Source organism: Pristis pectinata, chromosome 30, assembly GCF_009764475.1.
Source record: "Pristis pectinata isolate sPriPec2 chromosome 30, sPriPec2.1.pri, whole genome shotgun sequence".
NCBI lineage: Eukaryota > Metazoa > Chordata > Chondrichthyes > Rhinopristiformes > Pristidae > Pristis > Pristis pectinata.
Genome location: NC_067434.1, coordinates 10,408,461 through 10,430,890, shown reverse-complemented (window position 1 = coordinate 10,430,890; position 22,430 = coordinate 10,408,461). Strand labels below are relative to the sequence as shown.

Sequence of the window (22,430 nt, the reverse complement as noted above, 5' to 3'; positions counted from 1 at the left end):
AGTAGGATAAACTTCACATACAATCTCAGCAGGACTGTTACGTTCCTCCTGCTTCAATTTAACAACTATTCACTAAAGTCATCAACACATCAAAGAATAGCTAAGGGTAATAAAATCAGCATCACTGATAGCTGGCAGGTGCACTTACCAGAAAATCATGCTGGAATATTGTTACTTAGCCATGTTTTGTGAACACCACAGATTTAGAACAGCAGGAAGCCAAGCAGACAATGCTAATTCTGATACTCCAATTGAACCAATAATCTGAGCAAGACTATTATTTTGCTTTTCGAATCTAAAACAGAGGAGTATTTTGCATGCTCCTTTGTACAGGTAACAGCAGTGGACTGGGGCTCACTACCCTCAGACAATGCAACTCTGGTGCCGGAAATTAATAGGGAATGGAATCATGTCCAATTACCCAAGACACCTGCACCCAAACCTAGAGAGATCAGGCACCAGGTTGGCTCTGTCAAACTGGCAGGAGGTATAAAATTTGTATCAAGTGCACATTCATTGGACCCCACTGATGAGAAGAACGGAAAGGAAATTTTAATTCAATTTGATCAGGAGGCACCGACTCCTCTTTGGCAGAAAGATGTTGCCTGCTTTCAAGGATCAGGGCTGCCTCATTTTTCCCTGGAGGGTTGTGGATTAACTCCTCCAATAATCCATCTCCATGGCCTTTCTGGAGCACTGTTGCTTTAAGGTTTGATGCAAAACAACTTTATGCTAGTCCCAATACAAGCTCCACTCCAGTTAAGCAGTCCCAAAATTAGTTAGAAAGAAATCAGGTGTTTACGTAATTCCTCATCTTTAGAAAGTATTTTATCCTAAGTAGGCCAGTTTACATTTGCAAGTATCAGATATACTTAAGTGCAGAGTAGACTATTGCAGAACAAAATTCAATGCTCTGAGACCAGTGGCACAACTACCTAGTTTTCGAATGCTTACTTCCCAGGATCAACCATTCACCCTGCTGCTGGCCCAGTAAAAGTGTCCAGAAGTTAACTGGATGTGCAAGGCTAAATGGATCCCAGGCTGAATTTCCCTGTCAGTGTCCATTTGGCTAGGACAGTAACACTGAAAATTGAGACTTCAGCAAAAGCACCTTCATCTGATCAACCAGCAATGAAGCATTCCAAATGAAAATATAAAAAGCTACAGGTTCCAGAAATCTGAAACACAAACAGAAAATGCTGGAAAAACTCAGGTCAGGCAGCATCTGTGAAAAGAGAAAAAAAAAATAAACACTGGAGTCTACAACCTTTTGTAAGAACACCCAAATTTCAAAGCTGTTGCTGCAATAATGTCTTTTTCCAGCAGATGGTAGTACTGCAGCACATAGTTTATTGAACAGGACCCTGTGTGCCTATTCTTCCCTCCTGCAGCAACTGACCACTACATAATGTAACTGGTCAAACTGGTTATTTATTAGGCTACCAGAGAGAAAAAAAATGCCCACTTGCCAAAAGCTGAAGAGCCTTAGACAATTGCTGCTACAACTTGGAGCCAGTGTTCCACAGCACCAGGTTTTTGGAACAAAAATCTTTCATTCAATTCACTCTGGTTCTATTCAAGTCTTGCCCAAATTTAAAATGAAGATATCCAGATACTGAGCATTTACTACAGTTGAAATGAGGTAGCTTTATTTAAAAGCAGCTCCTTTAGTGAACAAGAACTCAACTTTAACTCAACAACTTGACCGATGAGCCTTTCCCAGTCAGATCCGGCACGGTAGCATAGCAGTTAGCGTGACTCTATTACAGCGCCAGCCATCAGGGTTTGATTCCCATTGCTGTCTGTAAGGAGTTTGTACGTTCTCCCGTGTCTGCGTGGGTTTCTGCCGGGTGGTCCGGTTTCCTCCCACATTCTAAAGACGTACGGGTAGGTTAATTTGGGGTTTAAAATGGGCAGCGCGGACTCGTTGGGCCAGAAGGTCCTGTTACCACGCTGTAAATAAAATTAAAATTAACTAAAAAAAAGACCCATCCCCAATAATTTCAAGTAAACCAATCCATATTCGTGTGAGTGTGGAGTACGTTCAGTATGATTCAACACTAACTGCCTGGCAGATTTACCGATGTGTCTTTGCAATGTATTGTACAAAGATATTTTTGCAATAACTAACCTAAAGAAGGTGGCTGTCCTCTTATAACGCCGTTCTTCATTCTTTCTTCCCACTCCAGGACTTCCTTGTATATCAACTCTGCAGATAACATACAGAATAATTAAATGATATTAGGAAGATATAACCACTAGAATGCAATAACCATTATATCTGCATTGTCTTGAAATTAACTGGGGTTTACTGTTCATCTTGAAAATAAATTTGTGAAAATCTGTACAAGAAAACCACTTACTGGGGATTTTCGTGGAGGGATAATATTAGGCATTTGCAAATTGCCACCACCAAGTACACCGATCTAGAAATGCATTGGCCACCACAGGGTCCATTAATTCAGTAATGCACACTGCACCAATAATGTTCGGGTCATCAGGTCACCAGTAAAAACTTTAAGGCGTTGAGGTCCACATAACCTTCATGCATTATGCAATTTGGATAAGAGGTTAAATCCATATACAGGGCTGGATCTGACTGGGAAAGGCCCACCAGTCAAGCTGTTAGATGGAGATATGGGTCAGTAGATGATGGGAGCTGTGAACCAGGGTTTTGTGGGCAAGAGGGCCATGGATTAAGATGAGGTTGGCATTGGAGGACTGATCCCCTTCAGGGCAATGGGGGGAGGAAGGTTGCCCTAAGCACTGGATGGATGGAGAGCAGGTCTGGTGTAAGAATGAATTTCCAGAGCAATGCAACCCAACCCAGAAATGACTGTAATTGTGAAAAATATCCAATCTTCGTATTAAAAAATCAGTAGTGCTTGTCTTAATTTCAAGATCACTCTCCAAATGAAGTTTACTACATAATGATTTCCGGTTTAGGTACCTGCCACATGCAACAATATTATAATCCTCACTCTAATGGTTGGACGCACAGATTTTCTTGCAAAACCACCTGGTTCTTCTGTGCATGAATATCCCAAGCATGTAGCAAGTCTCAAAACCTGGTTTCAGGAAGTATCTTGTTACCTTTCCATTCATCTATAGTGTGATCCCTCTCGTCTAACTGCTTGTCATAGATCTTGGGCGGAGGCTGGAAAAACAAATCCCAATCTTGTTAAACAAATCCTTGATCAATGAAGAACAGTACATAAATTCTGACAGAAAACAGGTTGTAATGCTCTGCTCATTTAATGCTTGAACTATGCCTTATCTGAAAGCACATTATCAATCACGGTTCAGAAATGTCGTCAACATTCGAGACTAAAAATAGTGGCCATAGTTCAACAGAGCACAAACAGGTTATGACATTCATAAATCAAAGTATTGAGTACAGGAGTTGGGATGTTACGGTGAGGTTGTATGAGACATTGGTGAGGCCAAATTTGGAGTATTGTGTGCAGTTCTGGTCACCTAACTATAGGAAGGATATCAGTAAGATTGAAAGAGTGCAGAGAAGATTTACTAGAATGTTGCCGGGTCTTCAGGAGCTGAGTTACAGGGAAAGATTGAACAGGTTAGGACTTTATTCCTTGAAGTGTAGAAGAATGAGGGGAGATTTGATAGAGGTTTACAAAATTATGAGAGGTATAGACAGAGTAAATGCGAGTAGGCTCTTTCCACCTGGATTAGGAGAAGCAAGTTCGAGAGGACATGGCTTTAGGGTGAAAGGGGAAAGATTTAGGGGGAACATTAGGGGGAACTTCTTCACTCAGAGTGGTGGGAGTGTGGAATGAGCTGCCATCTGACGTCGTAAATGCGGGCTCAATCTTAAGTGTTAAAAATAAATTGGATAGATACACGGATGGGAGAGGTCTGGAGGGTTATGGACTGGGTGCAGGTCAATGGGACTAGCGGAATAAAGTTTCAGCATAGACTAGAAGGGCCGAATGGCCTGTTTTCTGTGCTGTAGTGTTCTGTGGTTTGTGGTTAACAAGAATATCAAAACAATCTCAGCAACATTACATGCCTAAGAAATAAGTATTTTGAGAATTGACATATAAAGGTCAGAGCGAGCATTCCTTAAATTAGCATTTACTTGAGCTATTTCATGACAGACATCATTCCTTAGAGACACTGATTTTGATTGCTACCTCTGGAGGAGAACCATAGAACCATACAGCACAAAACAGGCCCTTCGGCCCACCGTGTCGTGCCGTCCATCAGACCACCCTCACACTACCTAACCCCTTCCTCCCGCATATCCCTCTATCTCACGTTTCTCCATATGCCTATCCAACAAGCTCTTGAACCTGTTCAATGTATCTGCCTCCACCACCACCCCAGGCAGTGCATTCCAAGCACCAACCACTCTTTGGGTGAAAAACCTCCCTCTGACATCTCCCCTGAACCTCCCACCCATAACCTTAAAGCCATGACCTCTCGTCTTGAGCATTGGTGCCCTGGGAAGGAGGCGCTGACTGTCTACTCTATCTATTCCTCTCAATATTTTATATACCTCTATCATGTCTCCTCTCATCCTCCTCCTTTCTAGTGAATAAAGCCCTAGCACCTTAAGCCTCTCCTCATATTCAATACTCTCCAATCCAGGCAGCATCCTGGTAAATCTCCTCTGCACCCTCTCCAACGCCTCCACATCCTTCCTATAATGAGGTGACCAGAACTGAACACAGTACTCTAAGTGTGGCCTAACTAGAGTTTTGTAAAGCTGCATCATAACCTCGCGGCTCTTAAACTCAATCCCGCGACTTATGAAAGCCAACATCCCATTGGCCTTCTTAACTGCTCTTTCCACCTGTGAGGCAACTTTCAACCAACTGTGAATATGAACCCCCAGATCCCTCTGCTCCTCCACACTGCCAAGTACCTTGTCGTTTACCCTGTACTCTGCCCTGGAGTTTGTCCTTCCAAAGTGTACCACCTCACACTTCTCCGGATTGAACTCCATCTGCCACTTGTCAGCCCAGCTCTGGTCATATGCAACTGGTCATATTTACTTATAGCTTAAAATGAGGTGAGAACTGGGGTGGAGGAGTTCAGGGGGCAGAAAAATGGGGCAGTCAGTGGGGGAAGGGTTATCAGGGGACCAGGTGGGGAAAAAGATGGAAGGTTTGATGTGATTTCACCCGAGTATCTCATGTGAAAAGAAAAACATTTCCATATTTTGCAGAATATCCTGCTCAGTTGCCTCTGCCCTGGTGATATCCAGGTTGGGAAAGTTGAAGGAAATTAGTTCTAACAGGGAAATTAACGGGATTGATAAATCCACAGGGTCTAACAGTCTGCATCCCAAAGCACCCAAGGAGGTGGCCCCAGACATGTTATCCACTTTGGTGGTCACATTCCAACATTCTTTAGACTCTGGATCAGTTCTTATGGATTTATGAATGTAAACGATGAGGTCACGTTAGCCAAAGAGGGTGAAAGAAAACAGGAAACTACAGACCAGTTAGCCTGACATCAGTAGTGAAGGAAATACAAGAGTTTGTTATTAAAGACGCAACAGCAGAGCATTTGGAAATGTGACAGGATCAGTCAAAGTCAGCACAGATTTACGAAAGGAAGATCATACTTGAAAATTTACTGGAATTTGAGGATGTAACCAGTAGAGTGGATTGGGGAGAACTAGTTGGTGTTGTGTATTTGGACTTTCAGAAGGCTTTTGACAAGGTCCCACATCAGAGATTAGTGTATAGAATAAGAGCACATGGGGTTGGAGGTAAAGTATTACCATTTGATGGAGAACTAGCTGGCAGACAAGAAGCAAACCACTTCTTCACCCAAAGATTGTGGTGTTCTCCAACACAGAAGGCAGTTGAAGCTGTCATTAAATATATTCAAGGAGTTAGATAACTCTTGATCCAGAAGAGTAAGATCCACACACCTTTTCTGCATTGCAGGTAGCGACTGGTAGGATAACCTTGGCTTCACAATACTCGTCAATAATTTGCATGGCAGGAATTAAATGCATCAGCTCCATATTTGCACAGCTGGGTGCAACCGAGAGCTGTGAGGAGGGCACAGAGAGGTTCATGGTGATTTAGGCAGGTTGAGGGAGTGGGCAAATACACAACAGATGCAGTAGGATGTGGACAAATGTGAGGTTATCCACTGTGGGGACAACAACAAGAGGGCAGAATACCTGAGCGGTGAGGAATAGGAATAGGAACAGCAAAGGGAAAGATACAGTGAGACCCGACTGTCCTTGTGCACTGTCTCGGCAAGCATGAAGGTGCAGCAAGCAGTTAACATGACAAATGGTACATTGGCCTTCACAGCAAGAGGAATTGCGTACAAAAGCAGGGACACTTTACTGCAGTTGTACAGGGCCTGGGTGAAACCACAATGAGTACTGTGTGCACTTTTGGTCTCCTTATTCAAGGAAGGATGTGCTTGATACAGAGGGAGCGTGCAGCTAAGGTTCACCTGACTAACTCCTCAGACGGCAGGACTAACACATGGAGAGAGATTGGGATTACTGGGGTTATATTTGCTATAGTTTAGGAGAATAAGAATGGCCTCATTGAAACACAAAGTTCTTGGATGTGACAAAGACGTTTCCAATGATGGGAAACTCCAGAAGCAGGAGTCACAGCAGTAAGGATACGAGTTAGGTCATTTGGGACTGAGATGAGAAGCTTCTTCACCCAAATGTTGTGATGTTCCCCAACATCGAAGGCAGTTGAGGCCAAGTCATTAAATATATTCAAGGAGGAGTTGGATATAGTATTAATGACTAAAGAGATCAAGGGATATAGGGAAAAAGCAGAAACAGGGTATGAACTTGGTGATAAGCCATGAAGATATTGAATAATGGAGCATCATCGACCGGCCAAACGGCGTACTCCTGCATTACAATGCTTCTATATCATCATTTTCAAGTTAACACAGGTTGACTTCAGGCTTGTAACTGGAATCACTTTTGACTGGCAGCTGTGGGGTGGTGTTGGCTACTTGTGGGTTTGTAGCATTCAGGCAACTTCAAATAGTCTCCAAGGCTAAGCCTAGCTTCTAGCCACTGAATTGATATATCAACAGCTAAACCAGGTAACTTGTCCCTGCAACTTATGTCACAGAACAGTGGAGCAGAGCTCTCATGTAATCAAGTTTCTGTCAGAAATATCTTAAAACAATATTTTATGTACAGCATTAAACCATATTCTATTTCTGGCACCAGAAACAAGGGACTACTCTGTGCAGAAATTCTACTTCTTCCTGTTCCAACTTCATTCACTTTTATTGTCTTCATGTTAGAACACTCAACACATTTGTCTTTCTAAATTAACTTACTGGTCAAGAAATGCAATGAGCAGCAATGTTCTTTTCTGTGCTACAAATAGGACAAAAAAAAATCAATCTTATGGAGAATGGAAAACAACTACATTTGTTTGAGGGAAATTACACCATTCCAGACATACAACCGGGCACTTTCAGTTGCAAGACACACTTGTGCCAAAGACATGTTTTCTCTGTCAGACACACTCCTAGTGATATCATTCACAGTGGAGAGGGATTGCAGAAGTTAGTCAAGCCTCAGAGCATATCCTGTCTCTGACCACTCCGAACATAAGCAGATTTTAATAGTGCTGAAAAGAAGAACCTGACATGGGGAACCCAAAGCAAGAGTCTGTTAAAATGACTTAATATGCATTACTCATGTCCTCTACTGTTCCCTCTCACTGCACTAACCCCAGCCCCTCCCTAGAACTGTCAGCCCATGAGCAACCACCCTCAGGGTCTTACCCACTGGCCCAAATCACCTCCTCCTTCCCCAACCCCCAATCCTGCTCCCCAACATATTCTAACCCAACCATACCAACCTCCCAACCCTCTAACCCCAACTCATTATTCTCATGAGATCCCTCAAAAGCCTGATACTCTAACCTCAATCAAGCCCAATCTAATGATCTGATCCCAACCACTGGCCCTCAGCCCAAGACCTAATTTCCTTCCTGGACTTACCTGCCATTTTCCTTCTCACAGTCCATGAATAGGGAATGGCACAACTTGGGAAGGAAAGCGTGCAAGGGTAATTCAGGAGCACTACCATCTTTTGAACAGTCACTGGTGTGCAGCATTATGACGTATTAACACACCTGTGGGCACTGAGGAATCTCTAAGCCACTAAGTTTTGTTGACTAACAAAGGTGAGTCCAGGTGATGGGATAAAGTAAGAGGGTGAGGGTGAGGGTGAGGGTGGGGGGGCCCCCCCCCCCACCTACATTCCCCCTATCACCTGCCTGCGTGTGCTCCTCCCCCTCCCCCAACCTTCTTATTCTGGCTTCTGCCCTCTTGCTTTCCAGTCCTGATGACGGGTCTCGACCTGAAACATCAACTGTTTATTTCTCTCCATAGATGCTGCCTGACCTCCTGAGTTCCTCCAGCATTTTGTGCGTGTTGCTGAAAGGATAAGCAGGTAGGGCAGAAAACAAGAGAGAAGAAAGATTAGCTAAAGTAAACCAGGTTAGAGGGGCTATTATAACCTACTTGTGGTCTTATGTTCTTGGGCTGGTCCCTGTCTTGATCTCACTGATCTGAAGAAATTACATATTTTCTGTAGAAAAGTATTTTTGAATTGCAAAGCCATTTTTTTAAACTCACTGTGCTAATATTTTAGAAATGAGTTTTAAATTGTTTACTTCATGCTTGAAGCTACAAGTTCTACTTTTACATTGATTAATGTCTGCTCAAGTTAACACTGTGTGAAAGCTCAATACTTACAGCTTCTACTTCCGCAGGATCATACCAAACATTAATGTAAGGGTGCTGCAGTGCGTCATCCACAGAAATCCTCTTTGATGCATCTATTACAAGCATTTTACACAACAAGTCTCTGGCTTGACTTGCTGTAACAAAGAATGGAAGCCTCAGTTAAGTGTTGCTAACTGAGTATTTATAAACATTATATAATCTTACAATAAGCACAATAAAAAGTGACGTTGAGAGGCAACAATGAGACACAAAGGAATCTAAAGAACATTTCTTTAGATGGTGATTTGGAGGTAAGAGATTATATTTGACCGTACATCATACATTAAAAAGTGGTGTGAAACTTAATTCCTTCAATTTAGAACAATTTGCTGTAATCTAGCAATTTTCATAATTTAGGAAGCAGCTGTTAATATTTTATAATAGGGAGTACACAGCAAAACAAAGCAGACAATATACACAAGGCTTATCAACTCTAAGATTCTGGGAGAAATCTACTCTGAAAAGTGCCACTAGTTTCTTTGATGTTAACTTACTGGAGTAAAGATAGTGTAATCTTTCAAAGAGCAGGCTAGATTACACAACGAAGTCTCAGTCAGAGCTTAAACTCATGATGTTCTGAGAGCTGACTGCTCCCACTGAGCCAAGGCTGATATCAATTAAGGTAGTACGAATTTCAGTAAACAAGCCAAGTCAGAACATGTTTGATCATTGGCTGTATGGATAATGGACATGAAATGGAAAGAATGAACTAGCAGATTGATTTTTTGAAGGGCCAATGTGGCTATAATGAGCTCAGTCTCCTGCTCTGCTGGAAGCTATTGTATTGATTCAGCATCACAGAATTTCTCCAACAGCTGCTTCGGACCAAGATGCTCGTATTTGAATACCAGCTGGCCCATTCTGCAGCTTTTCATCAAAACTGGAAATACAATACATTTGTTCTTTATCAATTCGAGGTGACAGTTAGTTGCTAACATGTCCTGCAAAGGCTCAACTTTAAGTTATTCTATCTTGTGTCAGGCACCTTCAGCAAGAACGCACAACTCAAGGCGAACCAAACATTGACCGTAATTCTTATCCTAAGGGTGTGTGGGGATTTCAGTGTTAGTACTGAACTTTTAAACAGGATGCAAGCTGGAAAGGAAATCCTTAAGTATTTGTCGATGCAAACACAGCTTTTCTTCTGGACATCTGCGCGATAATGACGCCAAAATAAAAAGTCATCATCTAAATAGCAAGATGTCTGATCTGCTCCAGGTTCTGGCCTCAACAGCTGCTCACAGGCGATTGGGGGAAATATTCGTAAACAAGTTTTAGATTGCTGATGAACTTAAAACATCTATCCGGCAGCTTTGCTGTGCTAGTGCCTGGACATCAATTTCTATATGAGACAATGAGGAGGGAAGACGAAACAAAAGGGAAGGTTGTATCAATCAACTTATCATGGGTGTGATTTTTGGATCTGAAGCAGAATGCTCAAAAAGAGGAGGGGGGAGAACTTGCAAGGAGTCATAGATAAAGTATTTTAAGTGGTCACAGTGGTGAGTTCTGTTTAAAATCACCTAAAGTTAAAGGATTAAAAAATATTCAGTACTAAAGGGTCACTTGCAGGGAAAATACAACAGGATTGACCACCTCAGTAGCGGGGGAGGGAGTTATAGAGGAAATACTACAAATGGTCAGACGTATTGAGTTGTGCTTTTCTGTGAGCCTTAACTGTTTTATCTGACCCGGATGGGTTCATGCTGAACTGAATATCTGTTGGAGAAACTATTACAAATGAAAGGGCTCAAATGCTAAAAGATTTCATTGATTCTATAAGCTTCAACGGTAGAAACAACAGGTGATAAAAAATATCAACCTGATTGCTCGGTAGCACAAAAGCACCCTGGTGGCTCTGTAATGAAAGACTCAACCTTCAAACCATCCAGATTATTGCAAGAACTAACCAACAAATATGGTTACTTCTCATCTGAAGAATGAAGACCGATTAAGCTGAATTCCAGTAAGTTCAGGGACTGCAGCATTAAATGTTCTGATCAGCTGGGTACTGAACACACAGAGTGAAGCCAGTGAGTAAAAGAAAACAGAAAAATTCAAAAAGCCTTCAGTTCACACTTATCTACTGAAGGGCATCTCTTTGGGTAACCTTGAGCGCAGTACTTCTACCAAAATCCTTAGTACAACATTTTATTCTTATAAACACTATGCAAAAAGGTATTAAAATAGCACTTGAGTCAGTAGAAACTGTACCTTTCCATTACCTTTCAGTTTATTGTGCTCAGAGTCCGCAGGAAAGAGAACATCTGGAAAGAGTTTCTCAAAACTGTAGCCTGTATACTTGGGCCTGTTCTCAACGTACGTCCTAACTGTTGGCTGTAACTTCTTCATGAACTCAGAGGCCGGTGTTCCTAATTGCTCAATCACTTTGTTCCACTGATCAATGTCTAGAGTTAGGTAGCTGAGAAAAATATTGCAGATGTGGCACACAAGAAAACAGCTAAGCTGTTTCATCAACTTTAGCATTGTCACTTTGAAGTCATTTGGGTAATACTTATTCAGAACAGTGAAATACAAATTTGGAACCATAAATTTAAACATTCAATCTATCTTCTAAAAATAATCTTTTTTGGTTTATAAATCAAACCATGGTTTGTAGAATGAATAAAAAGCAAAAATCTCTTTAAATGCTGGATTGCATTTTACAAACAAGTTGAAAATTTCCACTGGTTTAATCAAGTTTATTGTCTGCACCTCAGAAAGTTATGGTCAGGATAGTGAATCAAATGTGTTTCAAAACTTGCCACTTGAATTTATCAAAGGAGATGCTGTAGTTTTAAACATGGGTCTGGCGTAGATCCTAACTAAATTACAGCCACATTTACACCAGGTGAGTATTTAGGGATGACTAAACCACGCAAAGGCAGGACAACAAGTAATGTTGGAATAAAGATCTAGTGCAGTAACACTTTATATCAGTACAGGCAGTTTAAATTCAGAACACGTCTCTTTAGATTGTAAAATGTTAATAACCATAAATGTTTTAGTGCCTTTGTGTAGCTGAAGACACTTAATATTATCCATCAGTAAAGGACCATATTTCGTTTTCTGACTTATTAACTTCTATTTGAGGAGAATGTTTAAAACAGAACATTCAATTGCATTTAACTGCTGAGGTCAAGTAGATTAAATACCAACATAAATAAATTTGCTAACTACAAAGCTCAATGAGATTAGTGAATCTGATGTGAGATACAGATCTCAATCCAGAGTCTGTGTAGAATTTACTCATTATAGTTACAGATGTTTGCACGTGTGATCCCAGTCGGATTAGATGTGAAGCTGGTGCATCTGATTTCCAAGGTCATGGATTAGAAACCTTCATCTGTTGTCTATGTAAAAGCAGAAGAACTTGTGTCTGGGATACATTGGGCTCTCAATACAAACAGGGCTCAACACTTCATGTTGGCTAAAGAATGACAACCAGTGGAAACACATCACAAAGGTCAAAATTTGCAGAGCATCACGGTGAAGAGAGAAAAATATAAATCACAAAATGGTCAATGGTTTATTCCTTCTAGGTGGAAATAGTGCAAGACATTTATAAGAACACGAAATAAGATGGCCATTAGGGCTGCTCTGTAACCAGTCAACTGATGCTGCCAAAAATACTGTGGAGAACTTGGCTCCACTTGCATCAGCTTATATTAAAGTGGCTGAAACCAGGCCAACAAATTCTTGGGGAAAGCTTGGATGTAACCCCATGTCCTTCTATTCTCTACAAGTTTGTACTGGAATTTCAATGCTAAACCTGCATTTAAATATCTTCATTGTATCAACAAAAATACATGATGAAATAATGACACATGCAAGGGAAAAAAAAAAATCAGATAATGCTCTAAAATGCGCTATAAAACTGCTTTATCCATGCAACATCCTAACACAAAGAAGAAACAAGTACATGACTTGCAAAACACATGGGATTCTGGATTACTAAACTGAACCTTTGCACACAATGCTCAAGGTCAAAGGGAAGGATACGGTCTGTACCAGGGAACAACACACCACCTCTGATCATTTCTCCCATGATGCACCCAACTGACCAGATATCAACTGAAAACAAAATGCAATGACATGAAATTAACATGCAGAAACCGGATTCAAAGAAAAAAAGATCAAACAGACAAACAAGGACAAGTTGCAATCTGACTGAAATACTGAGGAATGCTGGAGAAAGAGGCCGTTTGTGTCTGGCTCCTGGACAGCAATCATGAATTGCAGGACTTACTCAAATTTTGTTCAAGGTTGGATTTCACCCCATGTAATCATCATCTATTTCTTAGCCACGGAGACACTTCAGAATGTTTTGTTTAAGTTGGTCATAAAACAGTAATTTGTGATAATTACCTTAAGTGAAATGTCAAAATTAAACATCACTAAAAGTTAATATAATTTGATGCCAACGTAGCCAATTACATCATTAATGTCTATGAAACTGCATGGGCCAGACACAGACATACTAGCAAGGCAGGGCCACAGGTATATGGTCACAACAGATTTAGCATAGATGGTCAGTACATACAAACTAAAAAACAAAATAACCAGCAGAGACTGTATGTCCCATCGCCAGATGCAGCCTCCCTAAAGAGAAATTGGCAAGGAACAACTACGAGTCCTACCTGGGTTAATTTATAATCACGGCAGGGAAAACAATTTAAAAACTTGTTTTGAAAAAAATTGCATCAATTGGCAAGGGCTTTGTTTTGAAATGGCAAAATGCAAGTTGCCTTAACAGAACCACTGCAAGCAGCATTAAGGATACAGTCCCTTCCTGGAAAGAGGATTTTGTGACGAACCATTTCTCCCATTATGCACCCAACAGACCATAAATCCACTACAAGTTTACATCATAAAAAAAGGGCAAGTTATTTTGTTGAAGCAGATTCTACCAAAATTACTAATAATTGAAACACAAGTTTTACATGTATTGAGTGTGTAGGACACCCAGAAACAGTACATAGCTGGGAAATTATATGACATTAATGTTGCCCCCAACTCTGCCCACCCACGTCTAGGTATAACAAATGCAGTAATGACATTGTGATGGAGCACATTTACAGTAGCACACAGAGATGGATCAATAAAAAGAAAGCACATCTATGGTCAACACATCCAATTCAATGTTATCATAGATGCAAATTAATTTTACATACTGCATCTCTCAATCTACATGCTTAAAAGCTTTCTTTCACCAATTTCATAAAGATTAAGAATCTCTAGCATTTACTGAAAATGACATTCACGGAGTATGCTACAGCACAGAAAAATAGCTCAATAACTGACACCACTGGAAGTGTCAGTAACTAATTTGGAGTTTCTATTAATGCACATTTCTAAAATTCTCCACAAATCAAATACAAAATAATTTGTACATTGGCATACCATTGATGCAACCGTCATTTCAAAATGCCCTTGTGCCTCAGAATGTTAATTTTAATTTCCCTCACTTTTGGGAAGCTCATGTTTGAAACCTACTTAGCCGCTGCTTTCATCTTCAGGAGTAAACACTTCCAAAATTTCAAACTGATTGGCTCCAAACATTGGTCAAAAATGAAACTGAACCCAGAATTAAAAGGCCTATGTATTTTCCAGCTCTAGCCTTGCCACTAGATTAACAGATTTACGATTAACAGGAGATCTGCGGAGCCATGGAGAATAGAATTTTAGGTTATTTTGGAACAAAAAAGGGACTGATTGCAAGCTCCAGCTTTAAGCATTTTTCCATTTTATTCTGACCCACCCTATATGAAATTAAACTAGTCTTTTAAGTGTTGATACTCTTCCATTAAAATGCTCTAAAATGTTATAATTACTTAATTACTAACAAAATTCCTTCTGAAGGTAATTTTCTTTAGTTGTGCATATTAATTAAGAGTGTATAAAAACTGGAAGATAGAAACTTACAACTCCTGCAGAACCACGTAAGTTTAACAATATTCACCCAGGCAGATATTTCCATTGTTAACTGTAATTTGATCAACATGAGAAATTATCCAAATTAAGAACAAAGATGGAAAGATGGATGAAATTAAAACCCTTCCTTTGGATTACAGCCAGATACTTAACTGCAGTAGTTTTATCCAGAATTGACTTAATAGGATCAAAAATTACCATTTCAACAGATCCAAAAGAAACAAGTAATCTTTCCATGTATGCACATATGTTAGGGTGCACTAACCATTTTCTTTATATCCCATTCCTAGAATGACCTCTGGAGCACGGTAGTATCGTGTAACCACATAAGGCGTCATCAGAAAACTAGTTCCTGCTGTTCTTGCCAGTCCAAAATCTAAGATCTTCAGTGTGCAGTCTGCTTTCACTACTATGTTACTTGGCTTCAGGTCCTAAAAGTCAGAGAGAAAGAAAATATTTGGTCAGGAGGACAGAAATCCTAGCTCATTTCTAGTTGCAGAGTTCAGTCAGCACAAGATATTGACAGAAAAACAGAACCAGACAGGAAGATAATTGCAACACAGTTTAGTAATATGACAAAGATGCACAGCTCAGGCCAGAATATGTTAAGTATGATTTGCAGTTAAATCACAGTTACATAGCTAGTTGCAAAGCAGCTCCATGGGAGCAGTGGATGGATGTAAACGCACATTTGTAGAGGTCAAGTCACCATCCCATTAGATTTCAAAATTAGGACTCTGAGCTGTGATGTGACATTAGAAACTTAAAGCCAGAAAGTTTCCATTTGCTGCACTGATCTAACAGTTATGTCACAGACAAAACTCAGGCAAAACAAAACCACCGACTGGGGAGTCTCCCAACTGTATCATTAATCTACTTGGGGCCTACCCATTTATAGAGGAATTCTAAAAACCAGTACAACTATAGAGGTCTATCTTAAGACAGATTTTAAGGATGGCTTTCAGTAGTTGTACCCACATATAGAGTTTTACCCGCCAATGAACTTTTCTTTCATGTGACACTTGCCCCAGACTGTTCTCCATATTCCTACTGTTTTGCAGTAGTTTTTTTGACAGGGAAATAAATTTCTTGCAACAATCTATTTTGTTTAATATTCAGCAAAACTAGACAGTTTTATCAGAGTTGTTCAAACACCAGAACTTAATTTTGAAAGTACAGAGAACTGTCTTCTTATCTCAGTAGGAAAGCTTTGAGTATAAAGCTGCATTATAATGTGTCTTACTGGAGAAATAGAAAAGTAAATTTAGGAAGGGAAAGTGTTTGCAACAGCTAAAATAATTGTAAAGACAGATAAAGCCAGTTTATCTTTTGTTTTACCTTTCCTTGGGCAATAAAGAAGTGGGCAAGTTACCTTTGAGTGGCTGAATAGAAGAATAAGGCAAGATGGGAACTAATTATTGGAAGGTTTGAGAAGAACATAAACATGGACAGAGACCAGATGTGTTAAATGTCTGTTTCACTCTGTAGACTACTTCCGGCCATGCAGATCATGAAGGAATAGTTCAGTGAGTGATGTTCACAATAATATCTGACACAAGCTGTTAGCCAATAGGGCTCACTGGTGAATAACGCCTACATTGTCAGGGTATCTGAAGACAACTGTCGTCTTTGGAACTGTTCTTCAACCAGCGAGTCACCCCTTTAGAAGGAATAAAATTTGGAAGAAAATAGAGCAAGAGAAAGACAATTCACAGGCTGATCAACTTTTCCTTTGAAGTCCACCCTCATGAAGTTTTGTCAAGGTTTCTTTTTACATTTGCTTCCACTCTTTTCGAAAAGGTTAGCAAATTCAACCAATGAATATTTGGCAAGCTCAACCAAATGATCCTGCACAAATACTGAGGACTTTAATGTTGGTGAACCGAGCATGGATACTGCACAGCCGGGCCTATTCTCTCCATGAACACCCATAGCAGAAGGTCACAAGAGAAAATCTGCCCTGTAGGCCTTCCTAGCCCCTAGAAATAAAGCGATATTGTATTGTTCACTACTGTAAATGCAGCTCTCCTCATCTGTGGGTTTCAGCATCACACACAAAGCACTTACATAACACCTCAATCCAAATGTACGATTCCAGAATAAGAAATGTTGGATCCACAGATAAAGACTTTTCCACTGTTAGAATACAGCACTGTTTTAACCGTACAATGTATCTGTTTAGGCGCTTTTAAGATCAAGTCAGGTAGGACTTCAGATTAATTATTGTTACTTTAGACAATTAGCTCAAACATTGGAGTGAGGTTGAGACTGTGGTTTGGCTCTCAGTGCACAGGGCTTTCTTTGTATGCTTGAGATCGGGGCCTCTGATCTTCAGCAAATCACACTGGAGCTGGAATGAAACCTCCAGAAGCTAGCAGACTGATGTATAATGATGGATGATGGGGAAGGCTGATAACTTGCTAACAAGGCTGCTCAAAATTGATATTTCACGATCTATTTTTTCCCTCCTTCTTGGTGCCAAAAAGATCTTGATCTCCTTTGCTATTCATAGAAAGGGCACCGTCCACCAGTTAGCCTAACCTTTGACTCTGAGTCAAATACAACTGTACATGGAGAAGAGCCTTCACAACGAAACACCATCCCCCCACAATTACCCAAAGAGAAAAAAAAATCTGAGAAAGCATTCACACAGTTTGCAATATGACTGAATAAAATTAGGTTACAGTATTCTGACTGTTTTAACACGTATTCCTTAAACCCTTCTGTTCAACTTTATTAGTATAACTACTTGGTGCATCTTCCTGTTAATCACATAAATAACCTGTGTTCCAGGCTGCTATTCTAAATTAACATCCTCAAGCTTCCCCTGAGTTGCCACAGATATGCAACTTCCACTGAGCTAAATCTGGAGAGTCATTAACTGGAATCCAACATAGGAAAGACCATTTTTCCACTTCTCAAGCAGCTGTCAGATTTGTGTAACTTTGTTTTATCCTCCATGAGCTCCCACATTCTGACTGCATATTCTCACTTCAAAAAGGACTGGCTTTGGTGAGAAATCTATTTATAAATAAGAAAATCTGTAAAGCCATTCCTCCCTTAAAATGACATTAGCGAAACGTACTTTCCTCTGCCCCCTCATTCTGTATTTAGACTGACAGCCAACTTGAGCCATTTTATTTAGAAACAGAGAGCATTCAAGACAAAAAAAAATCATTATGATGTTACAATGAAATCAAGTGCTCACTGAATTTTAAACAGTTATAAGCAAAATATATCAGAGCTGCATTGGCATAATTACATTTGAAAATAATAAATTCCATTTTTCTGGGACTTATTCCATAAACACACAATCTGTACAGGGTGATGTTTAAAATCTGAGTTTAGAAAGACTATGGCAACACAAATTGATTCTTTCCCAACATCCCCTGTAAACCAATTTGCCCATTACAGTCATAACTAAAACATCAAAACACATTCATTTCAGCACTTGCTCTGAGGAAGCAAAGATCAACCCACTGCAGGTCTGCATTTTAACATTGGTGAAACAGACAAACTATGAGCTTGTACTCAGGCAAACTGCAGTTAGTACATTAATCCAATATAGAATACATCTTAAGAGTAACTACCAGCTGTTTTAAAAAAATGATCAGAAGCAAACCTATGGCAAAAGTAGAACATCGCAGTTAATCCCAAAGTGAGAGTACAACAGAAAATGACTTACTTAAATCAAACATTTTCTTTCCCTGTTTAGAAATATACTTCAGAATTTGTTTTCTTCCTGCTGGTATGAGTCGCAGCAAAAATTTTCACTGCGTTTCTTTCCCAGTGTAACTGAAATCTAGGCATTAACTAGAGCAGAAAAAGATCTCTAATTGTCACATGATGCATCTCCATGGGGAGGGATTCCACCCTCCCTTGCTGTTAGAAAATGAGAATCAGAGAACAAAACTGCAGCCTGGAACACAGTGCGGCATTGCAAAGCACCAGTCAAGATATTATCACTGCCAAAATTACATTGACAGTGGTTGGTTTCCAGGTAATGCTAAATCTAAATTTGCCACGATACAAATTGCAGAAGATTCAACAATAAACATTACTGACCCGGTGTATAATGCCAGCTGAATGAAGGTGCTTGATGCCACACAGCATCTGATACAGTAGATAAGACATTCGCTCATGGTCTAGTTCCATCTGAATCACTTGACAGAGATTAGCATCCATAAGCTCCATCACTATGTAACTGTCAGCAAGGAGGACAATCAAGGGGGAAAAAAACACATTCATGCATCATTAACAGAGAAAGAATGCATCATTAACAGAGAAAGAATGCATCAACTATTTTTAATTTGTTTCACTTCATACTTAACAACATCAGCTGCAGCAATTGCACTAAAATTAATCACCAAAATGGTTTCAAACATTATGGAAAAATGAGAAACAATCCTGTCCAAATTTAAATTTTCTTTCTTTGCACAATCATGGTAAAATACTTACACATCTTGAAATTCCTCAAGTGATTTTTGTGGTGTAAATACATTCAGCAGGCCAATTATCTGGAATAAATTGCATATCCCATCGTTAATATAAGTGTTCAACTTGTGCAACTTCTAAGTTCCTCCCGTTTCACAGACTATAATAAGGAACAGTTGATCATTTTCATTGCTGAAGACATTCAAACATGATTATTAATTGGCTTTAAGAGAATAGGCAAGCAGAAAACATTACCAAAAAAACATTTACAATAGTCAAATTAGCATTTTAATTAGAAATTTGAATTCTAATCATGGAACTTGGAAGAAAAAGCTTTATAGAAAAAAGACAAGTCATTTAGTGTCAGAAAGGACGGAAAAGCCTCAGTAAAATTTTTGCAACATATCATTTTTCAGTAGAAAGGAATTCACAACCTTATCCATAATCAGCATCCTTTAATTACTAATACTATTAAAGGATGTAAATTCCTTCCTACTGACAAATAAATGTTCATGTCTACGAACAGAAGATTATTCTGCCGTAAATCCACAGGTTTCAGAGAGATAATGCAACATTATTTGATGCATCTAAAGATGAACAGATGTTAATTTATTTCAAATACAGATTGAAACAAATACAACTTTGGAACTTTTGTTTTAAGAAAAAGATTTTACCATCAATTATGAGCCTCAAGGTAAAAACAATTTCTTCTTTTAAAAATTATTAGGATCTTGTGGGAGAAAATATACCTCCTGCAATAATTAAACATATGGCCTCACAGATGGATCCTGCTTCAAACTTTACTCAGCTGATAGTATCTAGGTCTCCAATTTCCAGAGTTGGGGAACAGTTAAAAAGATCAGAGTCTTTCCCATCAACATAACCTATAACCATGACTGGAAAGCACATTGGGTCAAGTATTGAGCAGGACCAAATCTAAGTTAGTGATAGCTCCACAGGTGAACATTCAGTTATCATGATCATAGTTCACATGGAGACTTCAATCAAAAAGCAAAAAAGACGTAGGTGTTGGAAATCTGGAATCAAAACAGAAAATGCTGGAGATATTCAGCTGGTCAGGCAACACGTGGATGCTTCAAATTGAAGACTTTTCATTAGGAGAAGTTAGAAAAAAAAATTTAATTTGCATGGAGGAGCGGGGGGGGGATGGACAACAATGGTGGGGGGGATGGTGGGGGCTGGCGGCACTGTGGTGCAGCTAATGGAGCCTCACAGCTCCAGCGACCCAAGTTCGGTCCTGATCTCTGGTGCTGTAAAGAGATTTATTTCTCTGTCAAAGAACTAATGCGAAGAATGTTGAAAGTACTCAGCATCTGTGCGGAAAGAAAAAAAACATTACAAGTTGATGACCTTTTGAAACAAACTGGAAAAGCTGGTTATCTGAAGTTCATTGTTGAGTCCTGTGGGCTGTAATGTACTTCATTCGATGAGGTGTGGTTTCTCAAGCTTACATTGGACTTCAACGTAACAGCGCAAGAAGCCAAAGACAGAGGTTACAGTGGGAGAAGTGAGGTGACAGGACCTTTGGGAACAGTGACTTTAGGCACCCCATGTACTGTAATGGTCAGACACTTTGCAATGGACATTGGCTTGAGGATCATTTTAGGAGAACATCAAATTACATGTCAAACACCTCAGCTCACGTCTTTTGGAGTTAATGTGCCTCAGGGTTACAGATTGAAAATGGACCATCTTAGTCAGCCTTAGCCATCGCTTCGTGATGAACACTCCCTAGAAACCAAATACAAATCAGATTTCTATAACTTGTAAGAATTTTTAAATCCTTCAACATTAATCATTAGCTTGGCAGAACATAAAATTTTCCTGAAGAAATGCATATTTGATTGTTTTCACGCGTTCAACCCTCAGTAAAAATACATTACTCCAAGATCTCGAGAGATTTTTTAAAAATTATAACTCTGAAGACATTATGCATAGCAAAGATCTCCTCCAAGGATCATTTCCAGACAAATTGGGTACATAGGGGTAGCAGAACTATCCTCATTTGCATGTGTTAAATGTGTAGTACGGTAGCCAATTCCAAAACACAGCCCCACTTACTTTAATGCTGATAAAGATCAAAGTTCTGTCCCACTTAATCCGAGCCCTTTTAAATCATAGAACATTGTGGGTCTGGATTTTGCTTTCACTTTCACAAGCACACCAGTGACAGGACTTTGTCCAGCCAAACCCTGGTCAATTCTCATGGGATTTGAAAAAAATAATCATACTCTGCAAACTCCCTGCTGTGTACCTGCTCTGTCGAGGAAGTGTGCCAACAAGCCCATTTCAGCATTTGAAAGCAAATTAAAGTTGAATATAAAAAGCTTTGCACCTGAAGCTGCTGATTGTCATAAATACCCAACTGGTTTATTAACATCATTTTGGGGAAGAAATACATTAATGATCTGGATGAAGGAACTAATGGCATTGTGGCCAAGTTTGCAGACGATACACAGATAGGTGGAGGGACAGATAATGTTGCAGAGGCAGGGGTTCTGCAGAAGGACGTGGATAGGTTAAGAGAGTGAGCAAAGAGACGGAACAGTGTAGGATTATGGTAGGAAGAATAAAGGTGCAGACTATTTTCTAAATGGGGAGAGAATTCAGAAATCGGAGGTGCAAAGGGACTTGTAAGGAAGGCAAATGCAAGGTTAGCATTCATTTCTAGAGGACTAGAATATAAAAGCAAGGATGTACTGCTGAGGCTTTATAAGGCCTTGGTCAGACCGCATTTGGAATATTTCGAGCCCTGTATCTATCTAAGGATGGATGTGTTGGCCCTAGAGAGGTTCCAGAGGAGGTTCACAATGATCCAGGGAATACAAGGCTTAATGCATGGAGAAGTGTTTGATGACTCTGGGCCTGTACTCTATGGAGTTCAGGAGGATGTGGGGGGGGGGGGGAGGTGAAATCTCATTGAAACCTATTGAATACTGATAGGCTTGGATAGAGTGAACATGGAGAGCACGTTTCCATTAGCAGGAATTTCTTCAGCCAGAGTGCGGTAAATCTATGGAATTAGTTGCCACAGAGGGCTGTGGAGGCCAAGTTACTGGGTGTATTTAAAGTAGAGATTGACAGGTTCTTGATTGGTAAAGCAGTTAAGGGGAAAAGGTGGAAGATTGGGGTTGAAAAAAAAATCAGCTGATTGAATAGCAGGGCAGACTCAATGGGCCAAATGGCCTAATTCTGCTCCTATATCTTACAGAGCTATGGTCTAAATCACCTTTCCTCTCTTTGACCTATATCTATTTCCAATCCTA

General features: G+C 39.9%; 1 protein-coding gene across 3 annotated transcripts in view; it reads right to left on the bottom strand.

The window, feature by feature from the left end:
- mapk8b (mitogen-activated protein kinase 8b) overlaps window positions 1-22,430 on the bottom strand; it is an 81,219-nt gene that overhangs the window by 5,496 nt on the left and 53,293 nt on the right. For 2 of the 3 annotated variants that reach the window (XM_052041374.1, XM_052041375.1), the window contains exons 4-11: window positions 19,168-19,226; window positions 18,775-18,913; window positions 14,975-15,140; window positions 12,778-12,849; window positions 11,001-11,183; window positions 8,746-8,870; window positions 3,094-3,157; window positions 2,132-2,209 (exon numbers count right to left, since the gene is read on the bottom strand). In XM_052041374.1, coding sequence (XP_051897334.1) covers window positions 2,132-2,209; window positions 3,094-3,157; window positions 8,746-8,870; window positions 11,001-11,183; window positions 12,778-12,849; window positions 14,975-15,140; window positions 18,775-18,913; window positions 19,168-19,226 — 886 coding nt within the window. Of the gene's footprint in view, window positions 1-2,131; window positions 2,210-3,093; window positions 3,158-8,745; window positions 8,871-11,000; window positions 11,184-12,777; window positions 12,850-13,558; window positions 13,631-14,974; window positions 15,141-18,774; window positions 18,914-19,167; window positions 19,227-22,430 lie in introns of all 3 variants that reach the window. The other variant, XM_052041373.1, reaches the window with a different exon arrangement.